At 52.9% G+C, this 16,913-nt stretch overlaps 1 protein-coding gene across 1 annotated transcript in view; it reads right to left on the bottom strand.

The window, feature by feature from the left end:
- Positions 1 to 16,913, bottom strand: part of HNF1A (HNF1 homeobox A) — a 21,620-nt gene extending 4,707 nt beyond the window's left edge. The window contains exons 1-7 of the mRNA XM_003994731.5: positions 16,585 to 16,913; positions 9,369 to 9,568; positions 3,511 to 3,697; positions 2,825 to 3,066; positions 1,837 to 1,988; positions 1,494 to 1,695; positions 393 to 584 (exon numbers count right to left, since the gene is read on the bottom strand). Coding sequence (XP_003994780.1) covers positions 393 to 584; positions 1,494 to 1,695; positions 1,837 to 1,988; positions 2,825 to 3,066; positions 3,511 to 3,697; positions 9,369 to 9,568; positions 16,585 to 16,913 — 1,504 coding nt within the window. The remainder of the gene's footprint in view (positions 1 to 392; positions 585 to 1,493; positions 1,696 to 1,836; positions 1,989 to 2,824; positions 3,067 to 3,510; positions 3,698 to 9,368; positions 9,569 to 16,584) is intronic.

Below are 16,913 nucleotides of genomic sequence, written 5' to 3'. Positions count from 1 at the left end.
CCTTCTGCCTCCTGCTGCAGACATCCCAGGGCTTTGATGACGAGACACTGCCCGAGCCCCGCTGGGAGTGTGATAAAACATACGGCGGATCCACCATATGTGAAGTCTGAGAAGTAGCGAATTCTGAAATACACGTGGCCCCGTGGGTTGCAGAGAAAGGACGTGTGGTGTCCTCTCACGTGGGTGTGCCCCTGCAAACACCCGTGGACGCCCACGTGCCTTCCCACTCACAGAAACACCACGCATGTTTACACACTGAATCATATTCTGGCCTGCAGACCACCTCATCACAGAAGCGCTCACACACACAGACCACGACAGCTGCGAAGCCACCCTCTACCTCCACCCGCCCACCCCGTGCTCGTGGACAGCGTGGGGCTAGGGGTACTCACCGTGGGGGCTCTGCAGCTGGGCCATGGTGGCCATGAAGGGACTCTGGGCCACGTGGCTCTGCATGGGGGGCATGAGTGGCTGCTGGTAGGAAGGGTGCAGTGGCTGGGAGAACTGGACTGGCTGCAGGGTGGTCAGGCTGCTGCCCATGCTGTTGATGACCGGCACGCTCTGTGCCTGAGTGGAGGCCAGGCCTGGAGCGGGAGGAACGGGAGTCAGCCAGGCTTCCTACCCCCTTCACTGCCTCCCCTGGCCCCGCACCGACCCCTGGGGGCACTGTCCCTCCCTCCCAGAGCCAAAGGGTTGGGGGAAGGGAAGAGGCGACCAGGAAACACCTTTGCCCTAGGAGCTGTCACTAACTTACTTGATCTAGGCAAGGCGCTCCCCCTCTCTGAGCCTTTAATTCATTATAGGGGCAGGGGCTTTGTCCAACTAGGTTGGTTCCACAGCAGTGCAAAGGCCCTACAGCTTAGCTCTGTTCCCCTCTCCCAGCAGCTGTCTCTCTGTCTTCTATATTGAGCCTCTGCATCCTGGTTCCTACAAATAAAGTCTTTCTGGGCTTAAAAAAAACAGGGGCGCCGGGTGGCTCAGTTGGTTAAGTGTCCGACTTCAGCTCAGGTCACGATCTCACGGTTCCTAAGTTTGAGCCCTACATCAGGCTCTGTGCTGTCAGCACAGAGCCCGCTTTGGATCCTCTGTCTCCGTCTCTCTGCACCTCCCTTGCTCTCTCTCTTTCCCTCTCTCTCAAAAATAAATAAGACATCTTAGAAAAAACACACGCAACCCCAAACCTACAAAACTTTGATCCCCCTTTCCCCGCTTACTTTTCCCGTAGACATTTTGCCTTCCAAGACACTGTGTGACGTCTGCATTATGTTTGCTGTCTGCCCCCCCACTGGAGTCATTGAGATTTCAGTCTGTTTGGTTCACCTATGTATCACTGATGTAGCGTAGTACCTGGCACGGCGCAGGCTCTGAATAAGTATGTGAATGAATGAATGAATGAATGAGTCCCAGTGGTCCTTCCAGGTTCTGGATTCTGTGGCAGCCCCACGAACCCTCCCACCCGGGTGCTCCCCCCCACCCCATGCCCACCAACTTACCAATGACCAGGGTGGAGGCACCTGTGTTGGTGAAGGTGGGCCCCAGGGAGGCGGGCTCACCGGGCCCAATGGCCATGACCCCAGGAAGTGAGGCCATGATGAGATTCTGGGGCTGTTGGTTGAGGCCTGGGGATGTCTGCTCCAAGCTGTGCAGAGCTGTCAGGGTGCTGACGGGGGGGAGAGGGCCTCCGGTTGCTGAGACCTTGGAGGGGAAACCAAGCTGAGTGAGGGTAGAGCCCCACACTGTCTCCCTGGGGATGACTCCAGAATCTCCCGGCCAAGGGAGGATGGAAGATGGGGTTGGAAGGCGCTTCTCCACCCGGGGGGGTATGAGGACGCTCACCAGCTTGGCTTCGGTGCTCAGCAGGCTGTGACTGGGCTCCAGACCCGTGGGGGACACTTGGTGTAGGGGTGCAGACACCGTCACCAAGGGACCACCGCTGCTTGAGGGCACTTCTGCCCCCTCGCTGGTTGTCGGCTGTCCATAGCGCACGCCTGGAATGGGAGCAGCGTCCAGCCTCAGCACCTCACTTCCCCGGCCTCCTTGGCCCTCATCACCCCAGACCGCACTGGTGTGCTTAGGCCACTTGCCCCGTGTTTCTGTGTGCCAGCGGCAAACTTCACCTGAACATCCTCCTGCCAGCTCCTGGGCTGGCTGCCTCCAACTCCTTGAAGGCAAGACCTCAGTTTTATTAGCTCCATGGCCCCCACTGCCTAGCACTACATGTGACAGGCAGTAGGTGTGCAGTGAAAGGCATTTGAATCAACGTGAGCTGATGCTGATGAAATTGCAGTGAGCCAAGTTGAATAGAAGGAACTGGAATTAGTTCAACGAAATGGAATCCAGCTGAATTGAGCCTGAAATGAACTGAGCTAGATTGAGCGTGTGGAGTTGAACTGAATCGGATCAAAGAGAATTGGATTGAATTGAACTGAGCTGTACAAAATTAATTTCCTTTCCTCCAATTATATTTAATTAGACGGAGTGTAATTTAAAGGAACTAAATTGGATCATATGGAGTTGAACAGAATTGAATCGAAGTGAATTGAATTGAACTGAAGTCAATTGATCTTGAATGAATGAACTGAATGGAAGTAACCCAGGTCAAGTTAGGCTGGACTGGAGAATGGAGGGGCGTGGTCAGTGGGACGGACAGGAGAGGACTGGATAGAGACTGTAATGAGTGCAGTGGAGTGATAAGGATCCAAGCTGAAGTGCTGAGAGGTTTGGGTGGCTACCGCCACTGAGGTGGTGCCCCGCAGCTCCCCAGCCGACACTCGTGTCCCCTCTACCCTCTACATTTCAACCCCCCTGCCCACTTATCACTCACCGTGGACTTTACTGGGGGAGAGGGCGGGCGGGGGCAGTCCCGGGGAGCTGTGGGCTGGCAGCGCAGGGCCCGGGCCCGGCCCCGGTGGCGGCCCGCTGTATGTGTCCATGGCCAGCTTGTGCCGAAAAGCTTCTTCCTTGCGCCGATTGGCAAACCAATTGTAGACGCGCACCTCCGTGACGAGGTTGGAGCCCAGCCCCTGTGCCTGCGATGGTGACACCCCCCTCTGGATGCACTCCGCCCTGCAGAAATGGCCACTCATGAGCCTCCAGGCCAGGCTCAGAGGAACCCTCTCCTGGGGCTGGAGGTGGCGAAGAGAGTTCTGAGCGGTAGGGTTCTACCTTAGTGTTTAAAACTGGCAGATCTGGGTTCTAATCCCAGTTCTGCTGTGTGGCCTTGAGCAAGTGTCTTAGCCTCTCTTAGTGTCTCCATTTATAAAGTGAGCAAAATAGCCATGAGGCCAGATGAGGGTGAATGAGACGAGCGGCCACGCAAGGGTTGCTCGGGTGGGGGGGGAGTGGGTGCTAGGAGTGGAGCTAGGTTGCAGACACTGAGCGGAAGTTGAGTGCCCCGGAGCCAGCAGGAGGAGCTCTCGAGGACTGGCGAGCCTCCCTCAGAACCCAGAGCCACCCACCCTTGCCCCAGCCCAGACCAAACCAGCCCCGCTAACCCACCAGCCACTATACCTATTGCACTCCTCCACCAGTGCCTCTCGCTCCTCCTTGCTGGGGTTCTTCTGCCTCTCGTAGGCCTGGAACAGGATCTGCTGGGAGGCTGGGCCCCACTTGAAACGGTTCCTCCGCCCCTTCTTGGTCGGCAACTCATCACCTGTGGGCTCTTCAATCAGCCCACCCTGCCCTGCGTGGGTGAACTCTGTAGGCACAGAGAGCCATCAGCAGGGCCCCGGCCACTCCCGCCTTCCCGCTTCTGACCACGCTCCCGGGTCTTTCTCATTCCCAGGGTGCTGAGCCAAATGAGTTTACAGCTAGAACTTAGAAATCATCTAACCCGGGGACGCCCGGGTGGCTCAGTCGCTTAAGCGTCCCACTTCAGCTCAGGTCACGATCTCGCGGTTCATGGGTTCGAGCCCCACGTCGGGCTCTGTGCTGACAGCTCAGAGCCTGGAGCCTGCTTTGGATTCTGTGTCTCCTTCTCTCTCTGTCCCCCCTGCTCATGCTCTGTCTCTTTCAGTCTCTCAAAAATAAATAAACATTAAAAAAAACTTTTTTAGAGGTGCCTGGGTGGCTCAGTCGTTTAGACGTCTAACTTCAGCTTAGGTCATGATCTCATGGTTTGTGGGTTAGAGCCCCGCGTCAGGCTCTGTGCTGACAAGCTCGGAGCCTGGAGCCTGCTTTGGATTCTGTGTCTCCCTCTTTCTCTGCCCCTCCCCCGCTAGTGCGCTCTCTCTCTCTCTCTCTCTCTCTCTCTCTCTCTCTCTCTCTCTCTCTCAAAAATAAATAAACATTAGAAAGAAATGTTTTTAGAAATCATCTAATCCAGTGATGACAGTCACACAGCACACATACCACCACTGTCTTAACCTGTGTCCAAGGCAGACATTACTAATCAACCCCTGCACCCAAATGTCCATCCACTGATGAATGGATGAAGAACATGTGGTTTATACATACAATGGAATAGTACTTGGCAATGAGAAAGAATGAAGCCCTGCCATTTGCAACAACATGGATGGAACTGGAGCATGTTATGCTAAGTGAAATAAGTCAGAGAAAGACAGATACCATGTTTTCACTCACATGTGGAACTTGAGAAACTTAACAGAAGACCGTGGGAGAAGGGAAGGGGAAAAATAGTTTCAAACAAAGAGTCAGGGAGGCAACCTCATAAGGGACTCTTAAATACAGAGAAAAAACTGAGGATTGATGGGGCAGGGAGAGAGGAGAAAATGCGTATGGGCATTGAGGGGGCACTTGTTGGGATGAGCACTGGGTGTCGTATGTAAACAATCATGGGAGGCTACCCCCGAAACCAAAAGCACACTGTATACGCTGTATGTTAGCCAACTTGACAATAAAATACATAAAAAAAAAAAAAACATAAAAAATAAATCTTAAATTTGCTAAGAAAAAAATAAAAAAAAAAAAAAAAAAACCTGCACAGTTTTCTACTGAGCCAAGACATAAGCTTGCAATCTTTCCCAATACAGGGCTCCAGGTAAGCATTGGCATTTGTTCAGATCTAACACATTTGCTATCTCATTTTACAGATGAAGAAGCTGAGGCTCAGAGAGGCTAAGTATCTTTCCAGGGATGCACAGTAAAACAGAAACTTGAACCACATTTCTTGAGTAGGTTAGAGCTATTTCAAACTTTTCAGACCTGTAAAGCACACTTAAAATGCAAGTGTTGGCCAAGAGAGGAGAGACCCAGCCAGCCCTTGTCAGCTGGTTCTACATTAATAGAAACTGTTGGATTATCCCTGAGCAAGCCTCCAAGAGAATAGAACAGATAAATGCCAAGCCGTTTTTATGAGAGGGGAGGCAGGAAGATCGAGTCGGGGATAGTGCAGGAGTGCCTTCATCATCTGAGTTTCAAGAGGCAGAAGCCAGCACCAGTGCTCTGGGGACAGGTGGGATTAGACCCACCTAGAAGCCACTAGAAGCCCGCTTGACTCAGATTCCAACTGACTTCGTTGGCCATCTCTCCTGGCAGCGGGCTGGACCAAGATCTGGAGTACCAGACATGACTTGGCCCAGAAAACTAAGATATTTCAGCTTAAAAGAAAACTATCTGTCGGGGCACCTGGGTAGCTCCATCTGTTAAACATCTGATTTCAGTTCAGGTCATGATCTAGCGGTTCATGAGTTCGAGCCCCACGTTGGGCTCTGTGTTGACAGCTCAGAGCCTACAGCCTGCTTCTGATTCTGTGTCTCCTTCTCTCTCTCTGCCCCTCCCCTGCTCACACTGTGTCTCTCTCTCAAAATAAATAAACATTAGAAACTATCCTGGCAAGTCCATCAAAAACAAGGAAAATCTGGGGCGCCTGGGTGGCGCAGTTGGTTAAGTGTCCGACTTCAACCAGGTCACGATCTCGCGGTCCGTGAGTTCGAGCCCCGTGTCAGGCTCTGGGCTGATGGCTCAGAGCCTGGAGCCTGTTTCCGATTCTGTGTCTCCCTCTCTCTCTGCCCCTCCCCCGTTCATGCTCTGCCTCTCTCTGTCCCAAAAATAAATAAACGTTGAAAAAAAAAAAGTTTAAAAAAAAAACAAGGAAAATCTGAGAAACTGTCACAAGCCAGAGCAACCTAAGGCGAGATGGCAACTATATACAGCGTCTCCACAACTGGATACAATCCTGGACCAGAGAAAGGACATTAACGTTAGGGAAAAACCGAAGAAATCTGAATAACGAAGTACGGACTTAATAATCCTGTGTCAGTGTTGGTTTGTTAATCATGACAAATGTCCCATACTAGGGGTGGCTGGGTGGCTCGGTCGGTTAAGCAGTTAAACGTCAACTCTTGATTGAGGCTCGGGTCATGATCTCATGGTTCGTGGGTTGGAGCCCCACATCAGGCTCTGCACTGACGGTGCTGAGCCTGCTGGAGATTCTCTCTTCCTCTCTCTCTCTCTCTCTGCCCCTCCCCAGCTTGCGTTCTCTATAAATAAATAAATAAATCTTTAAAAAAAATGACCCATACTAGTGTTAATAATAGGGAAAGCTGGGTCTGGGGTAAACTGGGAGTCTCTCTACCATCTGCCCAGAAGTTCTGAAAACCAACACTTACTCTAAAATTAAGAGTCTATTATGTGCTATTTCGGTTTTATCTGCTAAGGAGGCGTAAATTAAAGCCGTGCTAATTTTATAAAAGCACTTAGTGCCTTCAAAGTATGTCATCTACAGTCCCAGCCCCTTGAGACCCGAGAGTATGCTCCTGGCAGACAGAGGTGGCGCAGACACTCATTGGCCCCTCGGGCATCAGGAGGTGTTGCTATTTCTGCACGAATAAGCAATCAGTGATCATCTTTGTAAGAAAACATTAATGCTTTCCCATAGTGGTTGCTCGGTAAATGTTAGTTCACTTAATGTTTTAATCAGCCTGCTGATAATGCCAATATCATAGTTTTTCGCGGCTTTTAAAAGTTGTTTTTTTAAGGGCACCTGGGTGGCTCAGTCGGTTAAGCGTCTAACTCTCGATTTCAGCTCAGGTCATGATCTCACAGTTTGTGAATTCAAGCCCCGCATTGGGCTCTGTGCTGACAGCTCAGAGCCTGGAGCCTGCTTCGGATTCTGTGTCTCCCTCTCTCTCTGCCCCTCCCCCGCTCACATTCTCTCTCTCTCTCTCTCTCTCTCTCTCTCTCTCTCTCTCTCTCTCATATAAGTAAACATAGGGGCGCCTGGGTGGCTCAGTCGGTTGGGCAACCGACTTCACTCAGGTCATGATCTCACAAATTGTGAGTTCGAGCCCCATGTCAGGTTCTGTGCTGACAGCTCAGAGCCTGGAGCCTGCTTCTGCTTCTGTGTCTCCCTCTCTCTCTGCCCCTCCCCTGCTCATGTTCTGTCTCTCTCCTTCAAAAATAAACATTAAAATTTTTTTTAAATAAATAGACATGCTAAAAAATTTCCAGCTTGTATAAGTAAATAAACAAACAGCAAATCGATATGTGAAATTTAGGACTTTAACGTTTTAATAAACGTTCAGGAAGCATGGTGAGGAAAGTTTATTTTTTTAATTACCAAACATGCAGATTGTCGCTATGTCTTCATAAGGAACTACGGGAGTATCTATCAAAAATTTTCAAGTACTGGGGCGCCTGGGTGGCGCAGTCGGTTAAGCGTCCGACTTTAGCCAGGTCACGATCTCGCGGTCCGGGAGTTCGAGCCCCGCGTCGGGCTCTGGGCTGATGGCTCAGAGCCTGGAGCCTGTTTCCGATTCTGTGTCTCCCTCTCTCTCTGCCCCTCCCCCGTTCATGCTCTGTCTCTCTCTGTCCCCAAAATAAATAAACATTGAAAAAAAAAATTAAAAAAAAAATTTTCAAGTACCTACACTCTGACCTAGAATTTCACTTCTAGAAATTATTCTATAGACACTCTCGTGTAAGCACAAATAGATACAAAAAAGGATGTTCTTTGAAGCAATTGGTTCTAACAGCACACTGGAAAAACCCTAATAAAAGTCCTTTGGTAGGGAGCCAATTAAACAAATAACGGTACATCCAAATAACAGAATAGCTAGCAGCAAAGCAGAGGAGGGGCGTCTAGGTGGCTCAGTCAGCTAAGCATCTGACTCTTGATTTCAGCTCAGGTCATGATCTCCCAGTTTGCGGGTTCGAGCCCCTCACTGGGTGCTGTGCTGACAGCACGGAGCCTGCTTGGGATTCTTTCTCTCACCCTCTCTGTCTCTGTCCCTCCCCCACTCATGTGCACTTAAAATTTAAAAATCTCGCTTAAAATTAAAAAAAAAAGCAGAGGAAAATACATATATATTGTTAGTATATGCATTAAATATCTCTGGAAGTATACATAAAACTGGGGATGTCCTTTAGGAGAAGAACACCTAACTTTTATTGTAAACTCTATTTTCTCCTATTTTTTTAATTAAAAAAATTTTTAATGTTTATTTCTGAGAGAGAGACAGAGCATGAGTTGGGGGGGGGGGTTGGGGGCGGAGAGAGGGAGACACAGAGTCCGAAGCAGGGTCCAAGCTCTGAGCTGTCAGCACAGAGCCGGACGCAGGGCTGGAACCCACAGACTGAGATCCATGACCAGTGCTGAAGTCGGCCTCTTAACCGACTGAGCCACCCAGGTGCCCCCTCCTATTTTTTTAAATTAAGTATGTATTGCCTTTTTTAAAAACTTGGATAAATCATAAAATAAACGTTTTTTTTTAAATGTCTACACATAGGCTCAGTAGTGTGAAAGTGCACTTGGGATTTTGTGGGGTGTGAGGTCAGAGTAAGGAAACCCACAATTCTCTGAAGAGAGCGTGGCCACATCTCCTGGAGTTTGCAATGGAGGATTCCCTGAGCCTACACCTTGCCTCTGAGCCTTTACTCAGGCTGCTCCTTTGGCCCAAACACCATTCCCTGCCGCCTCCATGGGCCAAAATTCCGTTCTGACTTTAAGACCTAGTCTGAAAGTTCTGCCTCTGGTGTGGTCCCTCCTGATGCCCCTGCCTCCCCGCTGACAATAGATTACTCTCTGGTCCTCTGCCAGTTCAACATTTTGAGATACTTCACGTAGTCCTACTCTGCCCTGGGCCTGGCACACAGTGAATGCTCCATAAACACTAGCCGTTACTGTTGTTTTTATCACATTATAATACATGTCTCGCTGTATCATGATGATCTTTTCTGCTTCCCATCTACACAGAACACTTAGAAGGCAAGGACTCCATTCACTCATCCGCGGATGCCCAGGACCAACCTACTCCCCTCCCCCAGAGTGCCTTGCGCAGAACAGGTACTAAGCGCCCGTTGACTCGCATGGACTTCCGCTCAGACGGCCTATCCCCGTCGTGCGGTGGAGGAGCTTCCGGCCCCCACCCCAGAGCTGCCAGGGAGGACGGGCTGTGGTCTTTACTTACGCTGGGCCACCTCTCGCTGCTTGCGGACGTACCAGGTGTACAGGGCCGCTCGCTTCTGTGTCTTCATGGGGGTGCCCTTGTTGAGGTGCTGGGACAGGTGCGACTGGTTGAGGCCGGTGGTGTCGACTACCTCCCTCTGTGGGATGTTGTGCTGCTGCAGGTAGGACTTGACCATCTTGGCCACGCGCCACGGGTCCTCCCTAGGAGGAGGGGCCAGGACAGAGCCTGCTGGGCGTGGGGGTGCAGGCAGGGTCGGGGGTCCCGTCAGCCCTGAGAATGGGGATTGGGGGTGAAAGCAGGCGTGGGGATTGGGACCTACACTTAGACTCAGGGACAGCAAGGGAGGGGCACTCGTGCCAGGACACAGGAACGCAGACACACGAACATGGGAACAGAGACTTCTAGACACACACGTGTGGACACAGGCCTCAAACAGTGCCACACAGACGCGGGCACAGTGAAAAGTTTAGAAGCATGAATGCACAGACATATGGACTGACATGAAGACATGAACTGACTCCCACCAGAAGCTATACAGGCCACTTGGGGAAGATCCTCACCTTTGTGCCTCCTTTGAAGACCCCCACCTCCTCCTACCTCAAAATGTTGTTTGTGGCTGTGTCTTATCCACTGTGAGAGACCGTAAACACTTGGAGGGCAGGAACTCTCTGGTTCTCAGCACCCAGCATAGGCCTGCATGCCCATGGTGAATGCATGAATGAATGAATGGATGGGTGAGTGGGTGGATGGATGGGATAGTGGGTGGGTGGATGAATGAATGGATGGGAGGGTAGGTGGATAGAGGGATGGAGAAATGGGTGAGTAAATGTGATGCTGGGTGGATGGATGGATGGATGGATGGATGAGTGGAGGATGGATGGATGGATGGATGGATGGATGATAAATATATGATAGCGACTGGATGGTTGGATGAATGGATAGGAAGGTAGATGGATAGGTAGATAGGGGAATATGTAGATGGGTGGACAGGTAGATGGCTGGGTAAATGGGATGGTGGATGGATGGATGGATGGATGGGTAGTTTGATGAATGGATAGGAGGATAGATGGGTAAGTGAATAGGGGTGTGAGCAGGTGGATGGATGGATGAGGGAGACCTACTTGGCGGGGGTGGTTCTGAAAACAAGGAGAGAAAAGCAATTCTCTCATTTTACAAGCAGGGTCACTGATGCTAAGAGTGCTGGCATAGCATCTTTTGGCCAAGGTCACAGGGACAGCCCAGCAGAGTCCCATCCCATATGAAGGGGTTCAGTTCTAAGTCAACCTATCAGGTACAAATCACATAGGGTCAAAACACCCCCTGAAAATCTGTACTAACCCCTAGGCTGTGGCCTGGCCAGTTTCCCAGAGCACAGGGGCAGACAGGTCCAGGTGAAAAGGTTGTCAGCTGGTATACAGCTGTGTGTGTGTGTGTGTGTGTGTGTGTGTGTGTGTGCGCGCGCGCGCACCTGAATCCCACTCTGTGGGCTGAGACTGTCTCACTGGAGAGACAGCCATCCACGATTCATGTTCTTATCCCCTGCTCACTGTGGAGAATGGGGGGGCTCTGAGTGCCTGTACTACACAAATGCTCTCTCTCCCCCTCCTGTTCTGTCTCAGCCCTCCTCTCTTTGCCCCGTCCTCCCCTGAGCTGGTAGGACAAATATGTCTGATGAAAACAGCTCCACACAACAGTGCTGACACAGGAGAGCAAGGGCGGGAGGCGGGGTTTGAACCCAGCGCTGTGTGGCTCCAAAGCCTGAGGCTCTCGCCTCCTCAGCTGAGCCGTTCGCTTCTAGAATTTGAGCCTCCCAGTATTCGCACGTGTGACAAATAGCAGGTGTGGGAGGCAGTTCATCGCCATGTTTGGCACAGCAAAATATGGGAAACCACCTAAGTGCCGGCGAAAGGGTACCAATCGCGGTACCTCCAGCAGATGCGGCCGTAAAAACCCAGTGAGAAAGCTCTCCCTGCGCCCTGATGGAACAGAGCCCCTCTGGTAGGTCTGCTGTGCGATTTGTGTAAAATGTGAAATGCCCTGACAGATTTCCACATATTTGCTTGTGTTTGCATGAAATACCGGAAGAACACAGAAGACACTTTTGACACCAGTGGTCTTGAGATAGAAATGGAGTGCCGGGGCCAGGGGGAGAGGACGGTGTCCTCTGTTGCTTTGCTGCGCTTTTAAAATAATGTAATATATCGTTGTACCATATGCTATTCATGCACGTATGACACTTAAAACTAAATCGTAAAAGAACAAAAAGCAAATAAACCCCCCAGCACTTTGAGGCCCACCTCATACTGCCTTCTCCCCTTCCCTCCTTCCCAAAGGACCAGCCTGGCCTTGCCCCCTTGATGATGCCCTTGTCAGGTGTGATAGGCACAGAGCCTTTCAGCAGCTTGGGTCCCGTGACTTTCTCCTTTTTATCAGCAGTTCCCATACGCGTAGGGAGGGAAGGGAGGCAGGGGCCATTCGATTTAAGTCGGCCGGCAGTCGGTACGGCAAAGTCCCGGTTGTAGAAGAGTGACCGACGTGAGAATTCGTGTTTCTTACTTGCCGTGAACCAGGCACGGCGCTCAAGGCCGGTCATTTACATTTTACCATGTAACCCTGGGAACCAGGTGCTACTTACGTGCCCATTTCACAGATGGGAAAACAGAACCTCAGAAAGGGAGTGCTTGTGCAAAGCGACCTAGCTGGGACTCCAGGATGTTTCTCTTTTTTCCAGACACCTCCCCCCACCCCAACCAGAGCTCTCCTGGAGCTTTTCCTCCTCCCTGCATTTAGGATCCTCCTTGTCAACCCCTCCCCTGCTCCCTGGATGCCAGTCAGAGCCAGGAGGGAAACGAGGTACAAAGTCCGGTGTTGTGCTTCGAGGCAAACATGTTTATCTGATTCTGGAGCCAGGCTGCCTGTTGGCCTCCCTCCCCCCCCCCCCCCCCCCCCCCCCCCCCCCCCCCCCCGCTGTAGGCATCACCCTCCTGAGCAACCCTCCCTCCCTCCCTTCTCTCTTCTCAGGAGAGAATGAGCTAAGTCTTTCTCTCAGGGGGGCCTCCCTGGCTCACACTAAAGATTTACTATCTGTCACTGTCCATTTGATTCACCGTGTCTCTCTCTGTATCTGTCTTAGCTTCTCTCTGCCTCTCTCTCTCTCTCTTTCTCTCTGTCTCTCCTGTCTGTGTCTCTGTTGTTTGCTCTGTCTCTTGCTCACATCAGTCTCAGAGGACCCGACCCTTTTCAGGGCAGTTCTCCCAACCCAGCACGAAGAGGCCACCTCTCCAGATAGCTCCTGCTCTTATTCTAATGGGTTTAAGGGTCAAGCCAACCTGGGTTCACATCCCACCACGGCGCCCTAGCACGATGTGCGCGTGCCCCACGCCTCATCTGTACCATGGCAGGAAGCCCACGTCTGCCTCCCAGTGCCCTTGGGACAAATGAGTGAGTTTCAAACAGGAGTGAACCGTGTAGAGCGGGGCCTGGCCCGTGATGCTCAGTAAGTACAATTTGTCACCATCATCATCATCATCGTCGTCATCATGATGATGTGGCCATGGGACCCCCAGCCCCAGAGCAGAGGGCAGAGGACCCAGGAGAGGTGAAGATCTGCGCACGTCTCCTCCTCCCACCTGCTACACATTATGGGCTCAATCAGAGGTTCAAGACTTTGGGCCTTTGGCTCGCTGGCCCCGGGGGTTTCAGAGGGTCCAAGGCTGTGGAGCTTGGAGACCAGCTGGAAGGGGAGCTGAGTTCTCCGTGCATGTGGCTGGTGGAGGGGGGAGGGTTCCCATCTCAGGTGGAATCTCAGCTCTGCCACTCGCTCTCCAGGTGGCCTTGGGAAATGGCTTAACCTCAGTGTGCCTCAATTTCCCCAGCTGTGATACTGGGTTAATAGTATTTCATAGGTTGCCAGGAGGAGAAAATGAGCCACCGTGACCTCTAGAGCCCTGCATGGAAGTGAGTGGATGGGAGGTTGAGAGCAAGAAGAACTCGGGAGGATAAAAAGGAAATAAGCTTATCAAGGAAGGGCATACAACCTCAAGGGTGCTGTGCAGAGCACAGGGATTAGGAGGACCTGGGGTCCCAGTCCCAGCCTTAGTACTTTGTAAATTACCTCGGGCAAGTCGTTTTGCCACTCTGAGCCTTAGGTTTGCTCATCTGTAAAATGGGACTATTACTCATAGTAACCGTTTACTGCCCCGCGGGTAAGTGTTATTGTCATCTCTGCCTTGCGGGTGAAACTAGGGCTCAGAGGCATGAAATCACCTGCCCAGGTTAGGGTGGGGTTGATTTGGGATTTGAACCCACGCAGGTTGGCCTCAGTCAGAGATGTCAGACTGTCCCACCCTAACCACTGTCTTCCTGGGTCTCAATGCCCTGGTGCTGCCTGATGGAGAGGATCAGAGACCCTCAGGTTGTGGTTTGAGCTGCTCAGGAACAGGGAGGACCCGGGAGGAGACCCGGGAAGGAGCCCTGGGTACAGGTTCCTCCCTTGACCTTAACAGATGTCCCCAGGGCTTCAGGGAACCCTAGCCACCCATTCATTCTTGCTCTGTGTTAGCCACTGGGCTAGATATCAGGGTGGTAAACCAGGCCACGCAGAAGCTTTGAAAAGTTTCTATTTTCATGACAGGAGATAGAGAACACACAAAAATAGATCATCATAAATAAAGTTAAGGGACAAAGGCTAGTAACAGAAGGTGGTGGAAGACAGCATGATTGTAGTGGGTCCTGCCTTTAGATAGGGAGTCAAGGAGGGCCTCCCTGAGGAGGTGACATTTGAACAAAAGGAGAAGAGGGAATCGGTCATGGGAAGATCTAGAAAGAAGTGTCCGCAGAAGGAGCTGTACATGCAAAGGCCCTGAGGTAGGAATCAGCGCATTCAACATAACTGGAGGAAAGGGAGGGAGGGAGAGAAGGTTCCCTCAAGAAGAGGTCAGGGAACCAGGACAGAGAATTTGAATTTTATTCATCGGCCAGCTAGGGAAACTGAGGCAGGAGAAGAGACTTGCCCAAGGTCATGCGGTGAACTAAGGGTGGAGGTCTGAGGGAAGAGCTCAGGTTCCCGATCACCACTTGCTCACCTAGGACCCACCCTGCCTCTTTCCACACACTGTCTTCTCCAAAGACACGGCTTCCCCTGGAAACCTGGCCTGTGCACCATCCCTTCCAGCCTTAACCTCTCCCACCCCCAGTGTCCAGGCCTTCCTCACGGGTGCCCACCCCACTCCCTCCTGTGCCCTGAGGGTAGAGGCCCCACTTTTTCCCCTCGGGGCGTTTTCAGATCCCTTTTGTTACCTGAACAATAAGTAACCCAGGTAGTTAGTTATAAACTCCGCAGGAACAAGGAGCTGGTTGATAATTTATAGCAACATCTCAAATTTAAATGGAAAGTAAATAGCATGCTGTTAGCATTAAAGAAAACCCAATCGGGGCAGGCGGGGAAGCACTCCAGCCTCCTCTCGGCTTGGGGCGTCTCGCTCTCTCCCCAGCCCCTTCTCCCAGCTGGGTGTGAGCCCCTCTGCCCTCCTGGCTCCTCCGCTACCCTGGGCTTCTCCAGGCCTCTGCATCTCACCCCCCCCCTCCCCCATGCCCTCTGTCTTCCTCAGTGGCTCTTCTCTCTCTCGCAGCTTCCAGGATCTCTGCTGGTCCCCAGGGAGCACTTTGACCTCTGCTCCCCCCTCAAGTGCTGTGGATCGAGCCTCCCCCCACCCACCATTCCACTAAAGGGGCTGCTGATCAACAGGCCCCACCCAGCCAGGTAAGAAAGGCCCTTGGCACCTCCTGCCCCCACTCCCACCCCAAAGCCCCCAGTCCCATCTGGGGCCCTGAGCAGGTCTGGCCCAGCCCCACCCTGTCCCGGTGGCCCTCGCCCTGGGTCTGGCAATGCCTGACTCTTTGCCCCTCCCCTGCAGCTCAGCAGGGCCCTTTGCCCTCTTCTTCCTGCCAAGTCAGGGGGCCCAAGCTGCTCCCTGCCCCCTGCCCGGGCCCTCACAAGGCCAGGCAGACCCTGAGGGCTCCCCCACCCCAAGCGGGGATCAGGACCTTGGACAGAAAAAGAGATGGTCCCCTAGAGAGCGTCTCTGGGACTCTCCCTCTGGCTGCCTCGTCCTGGCAATTGAAAGCACCAAACAGAGTGGCTGTGGAGTCTCAGCTGGGTGGCCTTAGTCAAGCTACCTTCCCTCTCTGGGCCTCGGTTTCCTCATCTGTGAAGCAGAGTTATGCCTAGCTTCCTTCCAGGGTTCGTCTCAACATTATCTGAACATCTCCGTGTAAAACTGCAGTACAGTGCCTGGCTGTTAGGATTAGAGCTTAGGAGCCTTTGGGGAGGCAGTCCCTGTAGCCCCTGGGCCCCCTCCCCCCACCCCTGCTTGGTGGGAGGTTGGTTGGCCCAGGTCTCCCCAGGCCATCTTTACAAGTTAATGATCACAGGCCTTATCAGAGCCTTTTACCGTTTATAAATTTATAAAACAAAAGAGAAATAATAAAGCTCGTGGGTAATTAGTAACCAGGTCAGCACTGCTGAGGAGAGGGGAGGCATCGGGCTCAGACCCACCCAGTTCTCTGGGAGATGGGGAGCCGGCCAGTGGATGGGGGTACACAGGGAGGCCTCTAATGGTGCCTGCTGGTGAGTTGTGGGGGCCTAACTGACACTGTGCAGGAAAGGGGAACCAGGTCCTGCTCCGAGGTTCCATCTCGCTCAGGTAAGACCTGGGCTTTCCTGGCTTGATGCTTGAGTCCCTGGGTGGCTAAGGGAGCCCCTAACCTCGGCACCCCCTCTCGCTAACCGTGCTTCCTGACCCTGGAGCCTGCGATCTGAGTGCGTAGCAGGAAGTTAGGGTTTGGGAAGTAGAAATGGCCCTGGGGGCTAAGAGTTCCCACCACCCTCTGGTTCTCCAGGCACTTGAATTATGAGCTTTCCTGCTTTCCACCCCCACCCCCACCCCGGCTCAGAGCTCCCCTGGAGCATGCCCTTCCTTCTCAAGCACTGGGTGGAAAGCCCTGGCTCACGGGACCTGGGGACCTTGCCGAGGGCCAGCTCAGGGGCTGGGAGACTCCAGCCTCTGAGCAAGGACGCCCTGAGCTCTCGGGGGCCCTGTCCCCCTTCCTCACAGCCAGGCTAAGAGCCATAGCTCCCAGACGAAGGGCTAGTTGAGAGCCGAGGGTGGGCCTCCCTGGGCTCTCTGGACGCCGGGGACGGGCAAGGGGTCCTTACTGCAGCAGGGTCTCCACCACGGCCTTCTGGTGGGCCGCCTCCTCGGGGCTGAGGTTCTCCAGCTCTTTGAGGATGGGCGGCGTGAAGTCTTCCCCATCGTCGTCCGTCTCGTCCTCGGAGCCCCTCGCCTCCCCCAGCCCATTGGGCAGCTCGGCCAGCTCCGCCCGACCGCCACCGCCGCGGGACTCCCCCTTGTCCGGGGGGCCATCTCCGGCCAGCAGGTAGGGCCCCGGCTCCCCCAAGGCCTGGATCAGCGCCTCTTTGCTCAGGCCTGACTCGAGCAGGGCCGCCAGAAGCTCCGTCTGCAGCTGGCTCAGTTTAGACACCAT

The sequence above is a fragment of the Felis catus genome, chromosome D3 (genome assembly GCF_018350175.1).
Source record: "Felis catus isolate Fca126 chromosome D3, F.catus_Fca126_mat1.0, whole genome shotgun sequence".
NCBI classification, from domain to species: domain Eukaryota; kingdom Metazoa; phylum Chordata; class Mammalia; order Carnivora; family Felidae; genus Felis; species Felis catus.
This window is presented reverse-complemented; position numbering and strand designations above follow the sequence as displayed.